General features: G+C 35.6%; 1 protein-coding gene across 1 annotated transcript in view; it reads right to left on the minus strand.

Annotated features, from left to right (window-relative positions):
* The window catches only part of LOC136029346 (serine/threonine-protein phosphatase PP1-beta catalytic subunit), a 47,009-nt gene that overhangs the window by 1,951 nt on the left and 25,805 nt on the right, over nucleotides 1-19,253 (minus strand). The window contains exons 3-6 of the mRNA XM_065707645.1: nucleotides 12,377-12,607; nucleotides 6,718-6,894; nucleotides 3,128-3,279; nucleotides 2,431-2,565 (exon numbers count right to left, since the gene is read on the minus strand). Of these exons, the coding sequence (XP_065563717.1) occupies nucleotides 2,431-2,565; nucleotides 3,128-3,279; nucleotides 6,718-6,894; nucleotides 12,377-12,607 (695 nt within the window). The remainder of the gene's footprint in view (nucleotides 1-2,430; nucleotides 2,566-3,127; nucleotides 3,280-6,717; nucleotides 6,895-12,376; nucleotides 12,608-19,253) is intronic.

Consider the following 19,253-nt stretch of genomic DNA (forward strand, 5'->3'; position numbering starts at 1 on the left):
AATATTAGTGAAAGTTTTTTTTTCAACGTTCAAAATCTAATACAAATTTCTACCTGTAAATATTACTTTTTATTTTGCTCTAATTACGATTGTCTAATTTTAAATATTTTCGCCAAGAAGTGATCAAAACCTTTGATTTGCTCCCTTCACGGTATTTCTGTTTCATATTTTTCTGTCAGAATGTCAATATGTCAATATGGCGCAGCAGCTTTCAGAATGTCAATATGTCAATATGGCGCAGAAGCTTTCAGTTCAACCGACGTTTCTTAAGTTCATTTACATTGTTTATTTATTTGAGAAGGTCAGTTTTTATCAATTTGCTGATAAATTCCGCGTTTTCTGAAGTTAATCTCAACCAAATGTAATTAATCTAACCCAAACGGAGCAAGGGCTATGAACAAACTCTTGTTCCGCCAATGCAAGTTAGCATAACACAGTTTGACTTTCTTTGGTGTACTGATAATATAATGAATTCTAATAAATTTTGAAGAGCTGATAAACAGCATGATAAAGAATTTGTAAGTAAGGAGCGACCGGAACTAATAGTAACTGACACTCTAAAAAGACAAGTTTAGAAAGCAACGCATATGTAAAAAAAAATCTGCTTTTGATAGTGACTCCAAGCATATAGATGTATCAAGTTTAATGTTACCCCTCAAGGGCTAAGAACCTTATAAAATATTGCCCGACTTTCGAAAATGGGGGAAACAAATACAAAGGGGCCAGTGACCTTAACAAAAATTGCTTCATCAAATTTAGCACGCAAGACAACTCTATTTTAGAGATTTCCGATTACACGAATAAAGAATTTTACATTGTTCCCAAAGGGAAATCACGGATGCCTGTTCAATTGTTTTTTTTTTTCGGGAGTTATCACAATCCAATGGTCTTAAAAATTGGAAGATAGCTCATTCAAACGAAAATCACAGGTTCTACAACCCTTTTTAAGTAACCAAAAAATTGTGCCTCAGCAAAAAACTTTAAAAATTTCTGATAGCGAGCCGGCTCAAAATTGCTAAGAACTTATATACTGAGCTACAAAGGATCAAGGGAAGAGTAAGGTCCAAAATAACAGCAAGGTGACACATTCGTGACAGAAGAGTCACGTATTTCATAAAAAATAAGCACTTAATATAGATATTCAAAGCTACCTAGAGGTAACTAGGCTGCTTTGCTTGATGGTTGATAAAATGATGCACAGTGATGTAGAATTGCGCGTCATCTATTATGAAGCAGGACCGATAAAGCATTGTGTAGGTGGGCTTAAATATCCGACGACTTAAGAAGTATATTTTTAATGCTAAGATTTTCTCACTCCTTATGAGCGTTCAGGTAAATGTACAAAACGTCAGCGCAAAGAGTGAGAAACAAATTAATCAATAATCTTCATTCATTGGGATGGCCATTTTATCTATTCGTCCACAATTGTTTGACAACTTTCTCAGTTGGTTTTCTGAGTAATAAGCAAACTTTGCAATTACACTATGAATACATACCACCTGGAATCTCGTAAAGGATTCGATTACCGATTCTTGTAGGGAACACTATTAACCCAGTAAAATTCAATTCTAAAAATTAATAGTCAGGAAGGACATAACGTCAAAAAAACGTTACCAAAGTCAGTGACAGAACAGGATCAGTAGAGCAACCAAGTTCGTTTTTTGTTGTTTCGTTTTTTTTTTATAGGGCTACTTAGCTAACGTTGAGTTAAAATGAAAAGAGTCCAACGATTTGTGATGAACAAGTCAAATCACAAATCCCCCCATCCTCTCAGGAGACTCCTAACAAAGAGCTCTTATAAGCCAAAAAACATCAAAATAAAGGATAAGCAAACACTAACCACAAACAAAGTTTTTACTTTCTATTTTGAGAATGAACTTACCCCAACGATGCTACAGGATTAATTTCTCTTTCCGTCCTTGCCCCATCTGATGAATATTAAGAACAATACTTGATTTGACAATAAATAGATTTAGAATTAGCTGAAAAGAGACGAGTTCTTCATTCTATCTTCCCATCACCTTCCATTGTCAAAGCTCCAACTACCACAATATGTTGCAATTGATTAGGTCATCATTGTCACCATCATCCTGATGACATAGGTCAAATTGGTACCATCACAAGCTAATTATGAGCACGATTAAGAATGAGCTTTGCACACAAAAAGCATCCTTGATTTCGCTTCTTATTGGGCTTGGAGCCATGGAGATTTTTCTACTAAGGAAAAAGAAGAAGAAAAACATAAACCTTCCAGCCCAAACCTGACAGAAGTAGCCAAACAAAGAAAGAATAAACTACTTGCTGAAGAAAATTTTTCATAAATAACGAGCTAAATTTTTACCTCCAGGTATCTACACGATTTCCTCTGTTAAAATAAATAAAAAAAATATAATTTCCTAGACTACAATCTAAAGTACGAAAATCACTCACTTGAAACGAACACATTAGTGTTTCGTCTACAGACATCATCCCACCAGCGTTGTCAAACTCACCACAATAATTTGGTGCCGAAAATAATGTCACCAGTTGTCGTTTTGCAAAAAATTCATAACCGTCCTCGACAACCTGTAAGAACATAATAAAATTGTTGTAGTTTGTGATTAAATAAGAAAACGCAGCTACACCAGATCAAAACAGTTAATTAGTCACGAATGAGTTTAGACAGAAAGTACAATAAGCTAGAAAGGTAAATAGGAGAGAAAGAGAGAAAGAGAGAAAGAGAGAGAGAGAGAGAGAGAGAACAAAAAAGCAATACGTGACAATAATGGAGAAGAAATTCAATAGCAGAATTATGTGACTAAATAGTACCTAGAAACGAGCAGAGTTTTTTTCTAGATAAAAGTGAACTTCTAAAAGAGAACAACTAATATTAGTTTCTCTCAATATTGGAGTTGTTTTGGGAATCGACTGTGTGTCCTGCATGTGACACAGCCTCCAGCATGCGAACAAACGTAATGATGGATAAAACATTTGCTTATGAATGATTTACTCGGGAGTTTCAAGATAGAGTGAGTTTGGGTACTAACTGCCTGATCTACAATTTCGTGCTTTTTGAAAAAAAAAAAACATTATTAGAGGATCTCTAATCATCTTGATGACCTTACCTCTATTTTCAAAACCAACTCACCTGATGAGCTCTGCATATCAGGTCAAGGTCATGTCTATTTAGGAATTTGCTAACAACATCAGCACCAAAGGTGAACGAAACACCACGATCATTTTCGCCCCAGCCCGAAACGTCTTTATCAGGATCTGACCATAAGAGATCACATAACAGGCCTAGAAAATAAAAAATAGAGGTAACCCAATTATCCTCCACCAATCAAGCCCAAATAAGAAAAAAAGAATCAGTCCATAAAAAAAAAAAATCAAAATAAATGATTCTTTCATGAGAGATTTAATGAGCACAAACAAGCTATAAAAAAAGGTCCAATATAAGCTATAAAAAAAAAAAAAAAAAAAAAAAAAAAAAAAAAAAAAAAAAAAAAAAAAAAAAAAAAAAAAAAAAATCTACAACATTCACTATCTAATTCCTAGTGTTTTATGCACATTTTTTTTTTACATTTTCAGGCAGTTTCTTAAGAAATAAACTGAGTAAGTGTTAAGTCTAGAAAGTACAGGATAGAGTGAATTCATCAGTTGAATTTGAACATTAAAGGAGCAATTAAAAAATCAGTTCGATGGTTCTGAAACATAGAAATGGGGTCGGCACCTCGAATCACATGCCTTTTACCTTCACCATTATACCCAATTTCTTCAAAAAAAAAGAACAGAAAAGCACAATGGTTACCAACACCATTTTAAGTACACAGTTCACAATAGCTAATTTGACAGGATATATTTTTTTGTGGGTAGCAAGCTTTTAAAAACTAAAAAAAAAGCCAACTCTGATCACTCGCCAATACCTAAGAAGAGTGTAAAACAAAGAAGAATTTCATTGGAAGATATTCGTTTTGATTGCTTTCTTTTTATTCTTCTTTTATTAAAAATTCTCCAACTTTTTTTTTAAATGTTTGTTTAGTGGACCACAAATAAGATAATGTTTAGTAAAACAGGAACTTAATAGAAAAAAGGGTCTATTATTTTATCTGTAATTTAAAAGACAATATACTGCCAAAAATAAATGAAATCTAGAAATAAATTTCCTACAACCTGACGGAAGCTTTTAATCAAAATGATTGACTGTCTAGGGCATTAATTAAAAAAAAAAAAAAAATCCACAAAACAAGTTTTCCCAAGAAAAATAAAGAGGCCAATTACCCAAAAATGAGCAGAAATAAATTCAAATAATCATCCAAGCGTAAAACTATCACAAGTCACCATCAATAAATAAATGAGACCCAAAACGAACAGAAATTACAATAAATAGCCGAGTCAAACCCTAAACAAGTAAGAATTAACACGAGTAGGGCTGACAATTCCCATGCCTTCTCAAGACCAGAGTATAATTTGCACTTTACTGAAAACAAAATACATTTCAAAAGTTTTCATTTCTTGACTTTAATAAATAAAAAACTATTAAAACTTTAAGGAATAAATATCAGTATATGCATATTAAACTGACAGGGTCATTTTTTTTCCCAGTAAAGTGCAAATTATGTTCTGTCTTGAGAAGACATGGAAGCTTCCTTCTCGAGAACATTATGTTCATGTTAGTTTTTCGTCGTTTTGAGTTTAACTCGGTTGTTTATTTTCACTCTATTTATTGCACTAATTTGCATACTCTTCCTAATTACTTTTTTTCTGCCTTATTTATAAAAAAGATTTTCTCTTCATTCATATTTTACATCCTGTACATCTGGATTAGGTTTAATTCCATTTTAACTACTCTTTAATTTACCGAGGTTTAGTATTGACTAACTTCTGGTTAGCGTGATTTTTAAACAATTTGCACACTTTTTTTTTTAAATGCACACTTTTTTTTTTAAACTTTTTGCACACTAGTGGACCAGAGCACTTGTGTTGAGCATCTAATCTATTTTTCCGGATTATTCATTAAAGATATTCTCATTGCTCTCATTTTATTTGTGAAATCATGAATCGCAAAAATCGTCTGCACGATTTTTCTTTTTGTACACCAATGGACCAGTGTACTTTTGTTGAGCATCTAGCCTGTTTTTTTTTCTGGCTTATCTATTATAAGATCTTCTCACTTTCTTGTTTTACTTTTTTCTGGCTTACATATTATAAGATATTCTCATCGTTCTCATTTTATTTGTGAAACCACAAATCACAAAAATCGTCTGCAAGATTTTTCTTTTTGTACACCACTGGACCAGTGTACCTATGTTGAGCATCTAGCCTGTTTTTTTTTTCTGGCTTATCTATTATAAGATCTTCTCACCTTTCTTGTTTTACTTGTGAAATCGTAAATACGTTTTACGGATCTTAATACGTTTTGTGTCAAATTTTTATGTAACTGGAGCCAACTAGTTCTGGCTACACATTAGTTTACACTATGAGATTTTGAATGATTACTATAGCTTGTGGGCTAAGAGACAATATTTAAAAAGAATTATTTTAATAAAGTTGTAAATTATGGAACAAGCTTGATGATGCTTCTTCCAATTTAAGAACATTATATAAAGATGATTATATAGTAATTAGATGTAGTTTCTAGTTAGGTCTTGCTATGGTAACAATGAAGAAGAAGAAGAAGAAGATTTCCATTTTGTATTGCATTGTATTGAATAAACTTCTTCTTTTTCTTCTTAAATCTAATCTGTTTTATGGGCTTATTTATTATAAATATCTAGGTCATTAGATGTAGTTACTAGTTAGGTCTCGCTTTAGTAACAATTAAGTTGGATTATATTTGTTCTTTTGTTGTGTCCCGTTAACAAGAATCAGTTTTCGCTGTTTTAGCTTTTTATTTCTTTTCTTCTTCCGTTTAGAGCCTTTTTACTTTTATTTCCTTTAGCATCTGCAAAAAGCTCAATTCAATCTTTTTTTGTGTGGCCAGGGACTAGTGGGACAAGCAAACATATATAAAGCCTATGGCATGTTGGGTCTATTTTATTGTAGCCTCTTTTTAATAAAATTTAATCGATAGAAATCAGTATCTAAAAATTACGCTAAGATTCATTACTGTATTAGCTTAAGACAAATACTGGTAACAACAAACAAAAATTGACTCATCATTATTAACAAATCAAATTTAACTAAAACGCAAATTTTTTCTATTCGGATCGGACTTTTTTTTTAAATAGATAAAATAATAATAAAAACGTCTTTTCTAGATATTATTTGCTTCTGCATCGGGTTAATTTAAAACAAAATGATGGGCAGTAAAATACCATTTAGAAACTGTTTTTTGTTGCAAGAAACACCTTCACAGGAAGATAAACGTAAAAAATACGAGAGAGGGAAGGGAAGTGACAAAGAGGGGGAGGGGGGAGAGAAAGAGCTAGAAAGAGAAGAAAGCAATACCTAATTTAAAAACTAATATAAAAACCTTCGAATGAAATAATCAATTTTTCTTCGCTAAGAGGAACAGCTTCGCAATTGTATATTTTGCTACACTTTTTATTTTGTTAAAATGTTACTGAGGTTTAAAATATGCCAACCTTATTGAGAAGCTATATTTTTGTTTTAAAACTAGACGTATTTCATAAAAAAATTCATAATTTCATAGCGATTAACAACCTAAATGTTTGCAATAAACACATGAAATTTCAGAGACCAAAACAATATAAAGAAAATAAGTAAAATTGTCACCGGTGTCAGGAACATCGGTAGGTCTCATGATGCGTCGTATTTGCTCCATATTTTGTAAGTCTGGACTCAATCCTCCATGGCAGCAAAATATCTTTTCATCAATAATAGCAGCAATTGGTAAACAATTGAAACAGTCAGTAAACGTTTTCCATAATTTTATGTTGTAACGTCGCTTACCTAAAATGAACTAGGAATCAAGAGACAGCAACAGGAAAAATTGCAAAATTGCAAATCATTTGGACAGACTTATAGCTCACATAAGCCTTAGATCTACAAAAATTTAATTTTACACTCATAGTTGGATATTACTGGAAGCACTTTTTTAAAACCTTCCCAAGACCTTGGACTAAAGAAATCTCCACTAAAAAACAATTATTGTTGTGCTCTTCTTGGCAGGTTTTGTTTTTACTTCTCTTAAAACCTTAAATCTAAATCCAGATTTTATTTAGATCAAAATATAAATTTTCAGACGGTTATTCCCCAAAAGATCCGCCCATTTTCAACAAAAGAAGTCAGCACCGTTTTCCCTTTTGATTTTTCATTTAGACAATTTTTGCTCCTCATTCATCTTTTAGGATTCCCAATTTGAATAAACTAGAGATTAAAAAAAAAGAAAAAAAAGAAGAAAAAGAAAATTCGTGTTATACAGCCTGTTGCCTTTTATATTTTATAAGACTCAGTTTATGCTTGATAGTTAAAATTAGTACTGCTACTATCTACTCACTGCAACACCAAGCCATCTGAGGCTAATAGAACTACGTACGCGTCCTCCTCCGTCCCAAGAAAAATTAATAAGCACAAGAAAATTAGGTTTATAATAACATTATTATTACCGTCCTCTAATGTCATGGTTAATTACGAAAAAACACAGGTCATTTAGAAGACGTTAATAATTGCTTCTTGGTTTTACATACACTGGCTACAACGTGGATTAGGATGCCTGGTCCGCACTATAGTCACAGATGTGGTTAAAATCCAAATTACACACGACCACAGCACATATTGCGTACACAGTGCATATGCATATTGATTGTATATTCTGCGTATATTTGTCAATTTTAAGATTGTTCTGTCTTTCAAGGGGTGGCTTTGAGGCCGAGTTATCTGAGTAAAAATTGAACCCTCATTTTTTTGAAACTAGAAAAGATGGAAGATGGAACCAATTTATTGTCATTTGAACTTTCTGCTTTGGTAGCAAAAGTGTGTCGTTAAAATCAAGAAAAAACATTATTCACAAGTAGTGACTTATATCGGCAAGTGTGAATATGGTGCTGCTCGGACATGATTACCAAAAGATTATATAAGCAAATTGAGAATTCGATCGTCCATAGGGTACTATATCATTTTTATCAACATTTTGTATTAAAAAAAAAATGAAACCATTATATCATTTTATCAACATTTTGTAAAAAAACGAAAAAAAAAGAAGAGGAAACTGTTTAAATAATATGATACGGCCAAAGGTCATATCTGACATTTTCTCACTTCCAAAAGAATACCAAAGACTGTTTAAATAATATGACAAAGGCTAAGACTCAGCCAACGATCTTTTATAGCATTATTAAAAAGATATATTCCAAGCTTTGTTTTATGTTTCAAAACTAGTACCATTTAATATTAGTGGCAAAGTCTGGTCAACAATAGAGATTAAATAAAAAATTATGACAGAAAAAATAATAGAGAATGAATAACAATAGAAAATTAAAAAAGAAAAAGTGCTGTGTTGGTTTTGTTTGCAAGGAACCTTTGCCTGGTTGGCTGGTGCTGAAAGGATATGTTGTACTGCAGGGGATTTCGGTTTACACACCTACAAAGTAAAGTCAACACTAATACTTTTCAAATCTTGCATTTTTTTTTTCAAGTGTAGGTATTAAAATGGCTGCTGTTTTTTTTCTTTTTTTGATTAACTCAGTTTTTTTTTAGTTAAAGTATAACTGAAATTTTCAACACAGACGACTATGATTGAGTAGCGGTAACATAGAAAATAATGATGGTAGCCAGTATTCCAATCCCGAAGGTCTAGAAAGTCATAGCTGAATTTAATTGCTTAATTGGCTAAGTCAAGAAGACCAGAATTCGGCATTCCTGATAGAAGAAGATTATTTATTTTATCTGATCAGAGACGCAAGGAACCAATCAGATTTTATTTTCCCGTAAGGATTTGTAAAGACAGACCAAGGACTCCTTTACACCACGACCCAACACTTATTTCCTTATTTCATTTGACACATTTTTTTTTTCTAGTTTTTTCAGCTAACTTAACTTTTTTTCCTGAATTTTTCTATTACAGGCTTCGTGGCTCCATCACAGTTGATAATACGCTGCTAATCCTGGTAATTACCTCATTTTCCAACACTGAGATATTTGTTATACCTTTCCTTGAACGCGTTAAGGGAAGGATTTTCAGAGATTACCTCTACCGCCAAGCTATTCAATGTAGCGACCAATCGCCGGGTGAAACTTGTTTTCAGATATTCTTCTCGGGGCCCTGCTCAATATAGAACTGACGAGCTTTACTTCGGCAAGTTGATCGCAAGGGCTTTACTCTGTCAGGAACGAGCTTCGATAGTTTTTCTGATGGAGAAAAATACATGTACTTGTAGATACACGTACTTGTAGAAAACCGACATAAACGCCACGTCGAAGCGTTCCTGGATCAGCTGTGGGGATTTAGCTTTCGTTTTGTCAGAGATTACTGCACAAACTGCTTGATTTTGAATCTGTCGGAGAGGAGCGATGCGTTTTTTTGGTGCACCAGCAAAGAGAGGACATGCATGTTCGAGGACAGGCCTGAGGCACGAAATGAATAGTAGCAGAATAGACTCATCAAAGAGGACACTTTTGTATCTTAGGATAACTCCTAGCTTCTTGGAGCAAGAGTATTTAATTCTTCAGAGATGCTCAATCCATGAGAGATCCGAATAGAAGTTACCTCCAAGTAGGCGTAATGTATAAACTCGTGTTACTGCCTCACGTTTGAAGACGAAATCAGGATGAGGCCTTAAATTGCGCGCCTTAAAAATTAAGAGCTATTTCGTTTTCGATGCGTCAAAACTGACAAGCAATGCATCTGCTCATGTCTCAATTCTCTCCAGGTCAGTCCGAAGCTCCTTGTGGGGTTCGCTGGAATCTCTGTCCTTTGCAATTGATGTTTTTGTTGTCGTGTCATCAGCAAAGTGGTGAAGTTTCTTCACAAGGTTGTCCCCTAGGTCATTTACGAAAACCAAGAAAAGAGCTGGCCCAAGAATATTTCCTTGGGGTACTCCGGATAAGACTGGGTGTTCTTTTGATATGAAGCCGTCTAGGGCAACTTGCAATGAACGTTGACGAAAAAAGTCAGCAAGTACCTCAAATAGTCGACCATCAACTCCATAGGCTTTCCGTTTACAAAGAAGTCCCATACACGATCAAAGGCTTTTGTGATGTCAAAGAGAAAAGGGGAATAACGCGCCCCTGAGAAAGGAGCACAACACACTCTTGATACTGCAAAATCAGAAAGTCTAATATAAACCGTATTACGTGTCTGCTAACAGCAGATATGACTCGGGGTGTTGGTAAACGGTCTTAATAATGACGCTTTCATAGACCTTGCCTGTGCAGGACAGCAGACTTATTGGACGATACGATCCTACATTAGTAAGGTCGGGCTCTGCCTTTAGAACAAGAACCCCATGAACACTTTTCTAGGCTTTCAGGAATGATCCCACTACAAAGCATTTTCTATACAGAGAGACGAGAGGACCAGCAAGTTCAGTGGCACGTCTTTTGAGGATGAGAGGGAATCGCGTCAAGTTCTGAAGCTTTGGTGACATCCAGCTAGCTTAGCGTTCTGAGCACCTTACTGATAGTTATGTTAACACTAGTAATTTTTGCATCTGTTCGCGGCGGAAAGGCGGAAGGGGAGACTTCGGCGTCATCAAGCCGGGAGACCTTTGAAAAGGATTGTGCAAGAGTATCTCTTTTCCTGGTCTGACTGGATCATCATCCCTTTAACATGAATCAAGGAAATTGATGTCGGTTTAGATGACGATAGAGCTTCTTTGACGACCCTCCCCCACCGCTTTGTAGGGGCACTTTTCAGTTTGGCTACAAAATTGTGTTTGTAATCGGCTCTAGCTTGACGTGCGGCTCTAACAGACTCCTTCAGAGCGCTAATAAAAGCAGCCTAGTCCTCGTCAGATTCAGTCGAACGCCCTTTCTTGTGAGCCTTCTTTCTGGCCCTGGTTGCCTTTCTACAACCAACATTGAACCAAGACTCATCTCGAAATAAAAATAACTACTTGTAAGGAAAATAATTTTCATCGAGCAACATCATAACACGGACAAGAATGATGGTAGCCACCAACTGAATTGCAATGGCCAGGAATCCATGGGTTTAAATTGATGAATTAATTAATTCAAGCAGACCACAGTTCGGCATTCCTGACTGAAGGAAATTATTTATGTTCTATGATCAGAGATAAAATGAACAAATCGGAACTTTCGTTCCCGTTTAAGATTTGTAGAGACGATCCTAGTAAATCAATTATACCACAACCCTACTACCCTACATTTACTTCTTTATTTCATTTGACATAAATATTTTTCTGTTTTTTTTTTCTATATACTTTTTATAGTTTCCAAAATTACAGCATTTTAGTTAAAAGGTACAGAAGTAAAAATAATGAAAAAAATAAAAAGGTTGAAACTCAGATTTTCCACCTCATCTAGTCAAAATTTCCGTTCAGACAATTTCAATCAGCCATCAATATTTTGCAGCTTGAATTAGATGTTGTCAAAAGCACCATACTCCCTAAACTGTTGCGGCATTAGCTTTTTACTCGTTTCCTCCTTCAAATCCTCTTGAATTTCTACTTCATATCTTGTTTGGACGCACAATATTCAACACAGACTAGGCCAAGAAATCCCGATTTGTTCACTAAACGACACGTTCATTATTGACGAATATAGATGTCAACCAAAATTATTGACCAACCGTTCAATCTATCATCCCTCCCCAAAGATTTTTCAAGAAATCTCAAAGTTGGTTTTAATAAACAAACTCAAAATAAAATTTGAAGATAATAGCTTAAGAGCACAGTTTGGAAATTTTTATACCTCTTCCCTACCTTCAAGGGATTCTTTGCTCCCCGCTTGCCCTTTAAATATTATTTATATCCACACATGTGTCTTTTCCATACTGAAGTAATTTATCTAAAGAGCATTTTCAGGTGGCAAAGTGCCAGAAAAATGATGGCTAAAAACAACAACAAACTATTTGAGCAATTTGGGAGTTCCAAAGGGTTTGAGTCCTAAACAAACAGCAATTGCAAATTTTTTGTTTGGCGGTGGAGATCTTTCAAAACAGAGGATTATTTACACATCATAGCCTCCCACCTCCATCCCTGGGGTAAAAGCTTGACTCCTGATTTACATCTTACCCTGTCAACCTACGCAATCCTGTGATACTTTACAAAGCAACACCTTTAGTAACTTGAACATCGGTTCTATTCTTCCACTTACTTCATGAGTTCAAATATGCCATAAACTCAAACTTCAGGTGAAAAAAGAAATAAAGTAAAAATAATAAAGGTGAAAAAAAATAAAAAGAAAATAGTACACAAAATAAAAAGACAAAATATTATTTGAAAAAGAAAGAAAAGTTAAACAACATACTAACATTCATCATAGAATCCGTAAATTCTATTGATAGATGCACACTCATGGTTTCCTCTCAGCAGAAAAAAGTTTTCAGGGTACTTGATTTTGTAGGCCAAAAGCAGACAAATTGTCTCCAATGACTGCTTCCCTCTGTCAACATAATCTCCCAAAAAAAGATAATTTGCATCGGGAGGAAAGCTTCCATATTCAAAAAGACGCAATAAGTCTGTATATTGTCCATGTATGTCACCTAAAGGAAAAAAAGAATAGAATTAAAAAGACAATGGAAAAAATAAAAAAGAATCGATAACTAGTAACATCAATAACCATGCTTCATCTGATCATTGCATATTTTGAAAGTTTTTCATCTGAAAGGGGTTGGGGTTGTGGGGGGGGGGGGGTTGGAACCTCTTTTGAAATGCCATCGCTGTTGATACAACATGTAATACTTTACACCAAATCAGCTTGTATAATTCTCATTTTGTAAAAAGACGAGTCTAAGAAACTTGACAACCAAATCAGAAATAGACACCCATTTGTTAAAAAACATCTTTAATTCTTATTACCAACTGTAGCTGACATCTAAAAATGCAAAAAAATATCTTAAAATTTATAATTGAGCATACAAAAATACTTTAAATCCAAAATACAGGGTAACCTTCCTGTTTTTTTGGGGGGAGGGGGGTTACAAAAAGATGTTGTTTCGGAGTGGGTATTACAAAAATAAAACCTTTAAAGAACGCATCGAAAATCTGTTTATATTCATTTTTGTAACGTTTTTAACGAAAGGGACAAACATTTCGGATTAGGGGGTTCAAACTCCCTAAACCCCCTCTAGATAAGGCCTTGTCAAGATACCCACTGGAAAAAAGTACATGTAGTAGATGTGTAATTTTGACTCTTTCTCTCAACTCTACTTTTTAAAACAGTAAAAAACTTTAGCGTAAAGAGCGGGACGTTGATGAGGAAGCAGCCCCTTTCATATACGAAATAATTTCTGTTCGTTTTAAGTTCTAATGTCGCTCCTTACTTTCAGTTAAAAAAATTGTTTTTTTTATTTAATTTCTGAACGTTTTTGAATCAATGCATGTTTTGATTTTGGCTCTCCGCAGAGGAATAACTAAAACGAAATTTGCATATTTTTTCTTGGGCTAAATGGCTTTCTCATAGTTTTGATCGAATGATTTTGAGAAAAAAAGGAGTGGGGGAGGAAGCCTAGTTGCCCTCCGATTTTTTGGTTACTTAAAAAGGCAACAAGAAGTTTTAATTTTTTACGAATATTTTATTAGTAAAAGATATACGTAACTTATAAATTAGTTTACGTAACGAACTTTTGCATTGTCATGTTTTTATTATACATATCAGTACCTCGCTCTTCACATTAAAGCTTAAATTTTGTCCAAATTCATTAAGAATGACCCCTGAATCACCAAAGCCGTTGAAATTACTAAAAATACTTTAGCGTAAAGAGCGAAGTAATAGGATGAGGTGAGCCCCTCATATGCGTAATAATTTCTGTTCGTTTTAAGTTTTAATGCTGCTCCTTACTTCCAGTTGAAAAACTTTTCCATATTTATTTTTTCATTGTTTTTTTTTTAATAATGCTAGAAAATCCTGCACTCCCTGCATGGAAATTTTCTTCCCCCATGACAAATTCCTCGATGGAAAGTCCTCCCAACATATCCCACTCTTCTCAACCCCTCCCCCAACCAAAAAATTGCCCTGAAAACGTCTATACACTTCCCAATAACCATTAATATATATAAACACTGGTCAGACTTTGTAACTTCTAGCCCCTCCCATGGGGACTGTGGGGGAGTAAGTAGTCCCAAAGACATAGTTATAAGGTTTTTCGACTACGCTGAATAAAATGGCTATCTCAGGATTTTGATCCGTTGACTTTGGGAAAATAATTAGCGCGGGAGGGTGCCTAGGTGCCCTCCAATTTTTTTGGTAACTTAAAAAGGGCACTAGAACTTTTCATTTCTGTTAGAACGAGCCCTCTCGCAACATTCTAGGACCACTGGGTCGATACGATCACCCCTGGGGAAAAAAACAAAAAAAAAAACCAAATAAACACGCATCCGTAATATGCCTTCTGGCAAAAAATACAAAATTCCATATTTTTGAAGATAGGAGCTTGAAACTTCTACATTAGGGTTCTCTGATACGCTGAATCTGATGGTGTGATTTTCGTTAAGATTCTATGACTTTTAGGGGGGCGTTTCCCCCTATTTTCTAAAATAAGGCAAATTTTCTCAGGCTCGTAATCTTTGATGGGTAACTTATCAAACAGTTCGTGGTAACGAACTGTAGCAAGGAGCGACCCGGCTCAATAGTAAACGAAACTCTAAAAAAACAGAATTTCGATGCTAAAAGATATATCAAAAGAATCGGATTTTTATGCTGATTTTAAATATATAAGTTTAATCAAATTTGGTCTTTGTCATCAAAAGTTGCGAGCCTGAGAAAATTTGCCTTATTTTGGAAAATAGGGGGAAACACCCCCTAAAAGTCATAGGATCTTAACGAAAATCAGAAGACCAGAACCCTAACGAAGACCTTAACGAAAATCAGAGAACCCTAGAGAAAAAATTTCAAGGTCCAGTCTACAAAAATGTGGGATTTCGTATTTTTTGCCAGAAGACAAATCACGGGGGCGTGTTTATTTGTTTGTTTGTTGTTTTTTTTCCCAGGGGGCATCGTATCGACCAAGTGGTCCTAGAGTGTTGAAAGAGGGCTCATTCTAACGGAAATGTGCCCTTTTTAAGTGACAAAAAAATGGAGGGCACCTAGGCCTCCTCCCACGCTCATTTTTTCCCAAAGTCAACGGATCAAAATTTTGAGATAGCCATTTTGTTCCGCATAGTCGAAAACCATACTAACTATGTCTTTGGGGTTGACTTACCCCCCACAGTCCCTGGGGGAGGGGCTGCAAGTTACAAACTTTGACCAATGTTTACATACAGTAATGGTTATTGGGAAATGTACCTACGTTTTCAGGGGGATTTTTTTGGTCTGATTGTGGGGTTCAGGGGAGGGGGCTATATGGAAGGAAGATTTCATGGGGGAAGAGAAATTCAATAAAAAAGGGCGCAGGATTTTCTAGCAATACTATTAAAAAAACAATGAAAATATAAACACGAAAAAGTTTTTTCAATTGAAAGTAAGGAGAAGCATTAAAGCTTAAAACGAACAGAGATTATTACGCATATGAAGGGTTCTAAATATACTTTAGAATAAAGAGCGAGGTATTTAGGAGGAGATAAATACTTCGCTCTTTATGCTAAATTATTTTAGTAATTTCAACTATGTATTTTACGGCCTTTCTGATTCAGAGGTCATTCTTAACGAATTGGGCAAAACTTAAGATATAGTGTGAAGAGCGAGGTGTTAACGAGGGGACAAACCCCCTCATAAATATAATCAAAAGTATAAGAATATAAAAGTTTGTTATGTAAGTTAATTCTTAAGTTACGAATATTTTTTACTAATAACAAGAGCTAAGAGCTCATTTGGCACTTGTGACGAGGCGAGAAGAGCTAAGAGCCAAGAGATCATATGGTATGAGCTCTAACAAAATTCTATGAATCAATAGATTGATTTAAAAAGGAAAATAAGAGGCTTAATGACGGTCAAGATTTAAAATAAGAGCTCTGAATCACAAAGTCCTTCTAAATATCAAAATTCATTAATATCCGATCACCCACTCGTAAGTCATAAATACCTAATTTTTTCTAATTTTCCCTCTCCCTTTTGCCCCCCAGATGGTCGAATCTGGGAAAACGACTTTATCAAGTCAAATTGTGCAGCTCCCTGACACGCCTACCAATTTTCATCGCCCTAGCACGTCCAGAAGCACCGAACTCGCCAAATCACTGAACCCCTCCCCCCAACTCCCCCAAAGAGAGCGAATCCAGTACGATTCTGTCAATCACGTATCAAGGACATTTGTTTATTCTATCCACCAAGCTTCATCCCGATTCCTACACTCCAAGTGTTTTTCCAAGATTTCCCCCTCCAAATCCCCACAATGTCAAAAGATCTGGTCGGGATTTGAAATAAGAGCTCTGAGACATGAATTCCTTCTAAAAATCAAATTTCATTACGATCCGATCATCTATTCGTAAGATATAAATACTCCAATTTTCATGTTTTCCAAGAATTCCGGTTCCCCCCTCCAACTCCCCCGAATGTCACAGGATCTGGTCGGAATTTGAAATTAGAACTTTAAAGCACAAGATCCTTCTAAATATCAAATTTCATTAAGATCTGGTCACCCTTTCGTAAGTTACAAATACCTCAATTTTCAAAATTACCCCCCCCCCCATTCCACCAAAGAGAGCAGATCCGGTCCAGTTATGTCAGTCACGTATCTTAGACAGCTTTCTATTCTTCCCATCCAGTTTCATCCTGATCTCACCGCTTTAAGTATTTTCTAAGATTTCCGGTCCCCCAACTGCCCCCCCCCCCCAGTTACGCTTGATCCCGTTGAGATTTAAAATAAGATATCGGAGTTACGAGGTCCTTCTAAATATGAAGTTTCATGAAGATCCGATCACTCCTTCGTAAGTTAAAAATACGTCATTTTTCTTATTTTTCAGAATTACCCCCCCCCCCCCGCAATTGAGCAGATCCATTCCAATTATGTAAATCACGTATGCAAGACTTCTGCTTATTTTTCCAACCAAGTTTCATCCCAATCCCTCCAATCTATGCGTTTCCCATCATTTTAGGTTTCCCCACCCCAAACTTCCCCCAATGTCACCAGATCTGGCCAGGATTTAAAATAAGAACTTTGAGACACGATATCCTTCTAAAAATCAAATTTCATGGAGATCCAATCACCCGTTCGTAAGTAAAAAATACCTCATTTTTCTAATTTTTCAGAATTAACCCCCCCCCCCCAACTACCCCAAAGAGAGCGGATGCGTTCTGGTTATTTCAATCATGTATCTAGGACTCGTGTTTTTTTTCCACCAAGTTTCATCCCGATCCCTCCACTCTAAGTGTTTTCCAATTTTTAGGTTTGTCCCTCCCCCCCCCCCCAATGTCACCAGATCCGGTCGGGTTTTAAATAAGAGCTCTGAGCCACGATATCCTTCTAAATATCAAATTTCATTGAGATCCGATCACCCGTTCGTAAGTTAAAAATACCTCTTTTTTTTCAGAAATACCCCCCCCCCAACTACCCAAAAGAGAGCGGATCCGTTCCGTTTATGTCAATCATCTATCTAGGACTTGTGTTTATTTTTCCCACCATGTTTAATCCCGATCCCTCCACTCTAAGTGTTTTCCAAGTTTTAGGTTCCCCCTCCCAACTCCCCGCCCCCATCACCAGATCCGGTCGGGATTTAAAATAAGAGCTCTAAGACACGATATCCTTCTAATCATCAAATTTCATTGAGATCCGATCACCCGTTCCTAAGTTGAAAATATCTCATTTTTCTAATTTTTAAGAATTACTCCCCCCCCCCCCCAACTACCCCAAAGAGAGCAAATCAGTTTCGATTATGTCAATCATGTATCTGGGACTTGCGCTTATTTTTCCCATCAAGTTTCATCCCGATCCCTCCACTCTAAGTGTTTTCCAAGATTTTAGGTTTCCCCTCTCCAACTCCCCCCAATGTCATCAGATCCGGTCGGGATTTAAAATAAGAGCTCTGAGACACAATATCATTCCAAACATCAAATTTCATTAAGATTCAATCACCTGCTGATAAGTTAAAAATACTTCATTTTTTCTATTTTTTGCGAATTAACCGGGCCCCCACTCCCCCCAGATGGTCGAATCGGGAAAACGACTATTTCTAATTTAATCTGGTCCGGTCCCTGATACGCTTGCCAAATTTCATCGTCCTAGCTTACCTGGAAGTGCCTAAAGTAGCAAAACCGGGACCGACAGACAGACCGACAGACCGACAGAATTGGCGATTGCTATATGTCACTTGGTTAATACCAAGTGCCATAAAAACGTATTAGTAAAAAATTTTACTAATAAAAAAAAAACAAGTTTTTTGAAATGAAAGTAGCATTAAAACTTAAAACGAACAGAAATTACTCCGTATATGAAAGGGGCTTTTCCTCTTCGACACCCCACTCCTTGCGCTAAAGTTTGATTCTTTCTCGCAACTCTACTTTTTAAAACAGTAAAAAACTTTAGCGTTTTAAACTTTATCTTTTGATATACCTATTGGTATCAAAATCCCATTTTTTAGAATTTTGGTTACTATTGAGCCGGGTCGCTCCTTACTACAGTTCGTTACCACGAACTGTTTGATAACGTTCGAAACTTGGCCTGCAGTAAAAAAGTCAACTTTTGAACTAAGACGGATAGATTTTTTTTCGAAGGCAGTCAATAGCTCTTGATGAGCTGATCAAATTATATGTCATCCATTTTTTGGTAGAAAAACTCCTTCATGAGATACACCAGTTTGAAAGTTTAAAGGGGTTGACAACTTCAGTAGTAAGGTACATACTGAACCCAAAAATAGGCGGATACCAATTGTGAGACATATAGGGGAGCTTTAAACAACAGTCGGCTGTTAGCTCATAATCATCTTCGGCATTGAGGGGTTCACAACTTTGGCTAGTTGGTGTACCTATTATTTGTTTCCGGTGTATTTGATGGTAAGACCAATTTGGTTCCAGTAGTAAGAGATGTAGAGGACTTGTTTATTTTAAAAGCTTTCATATTAACAACTTCAGCGTTTAATCGAAGCGAAGCAACAAAACCAAAGTGTCGCTCTCGCAAGACTTTCCTCGGCGAAGCCGAACAGACGTTGCCGCAACACCTTACGTTGCCCATGCAACGTAGATCTAGTTTGTATAAAAATTATCTAATTAAATTAGGAAATAACATCAGTGGATCAGCTGCAAAGTCAACTAGCTGAATG

Source organism: Artemia franciscana, chromosome 7 (assembly GCF_032884065.1).
Source record: "Artemia franciscana chromosome 7, ASM3288406v1, whole genome shotgun sequence".
Classification (NCBI taxonomy): domain Eukaryota; kingdom Metazoa; phylum Arthropoda; class Branchiopoda; order Anostraca; family Artemiidae; genus Artemia; species Artemia franciscana.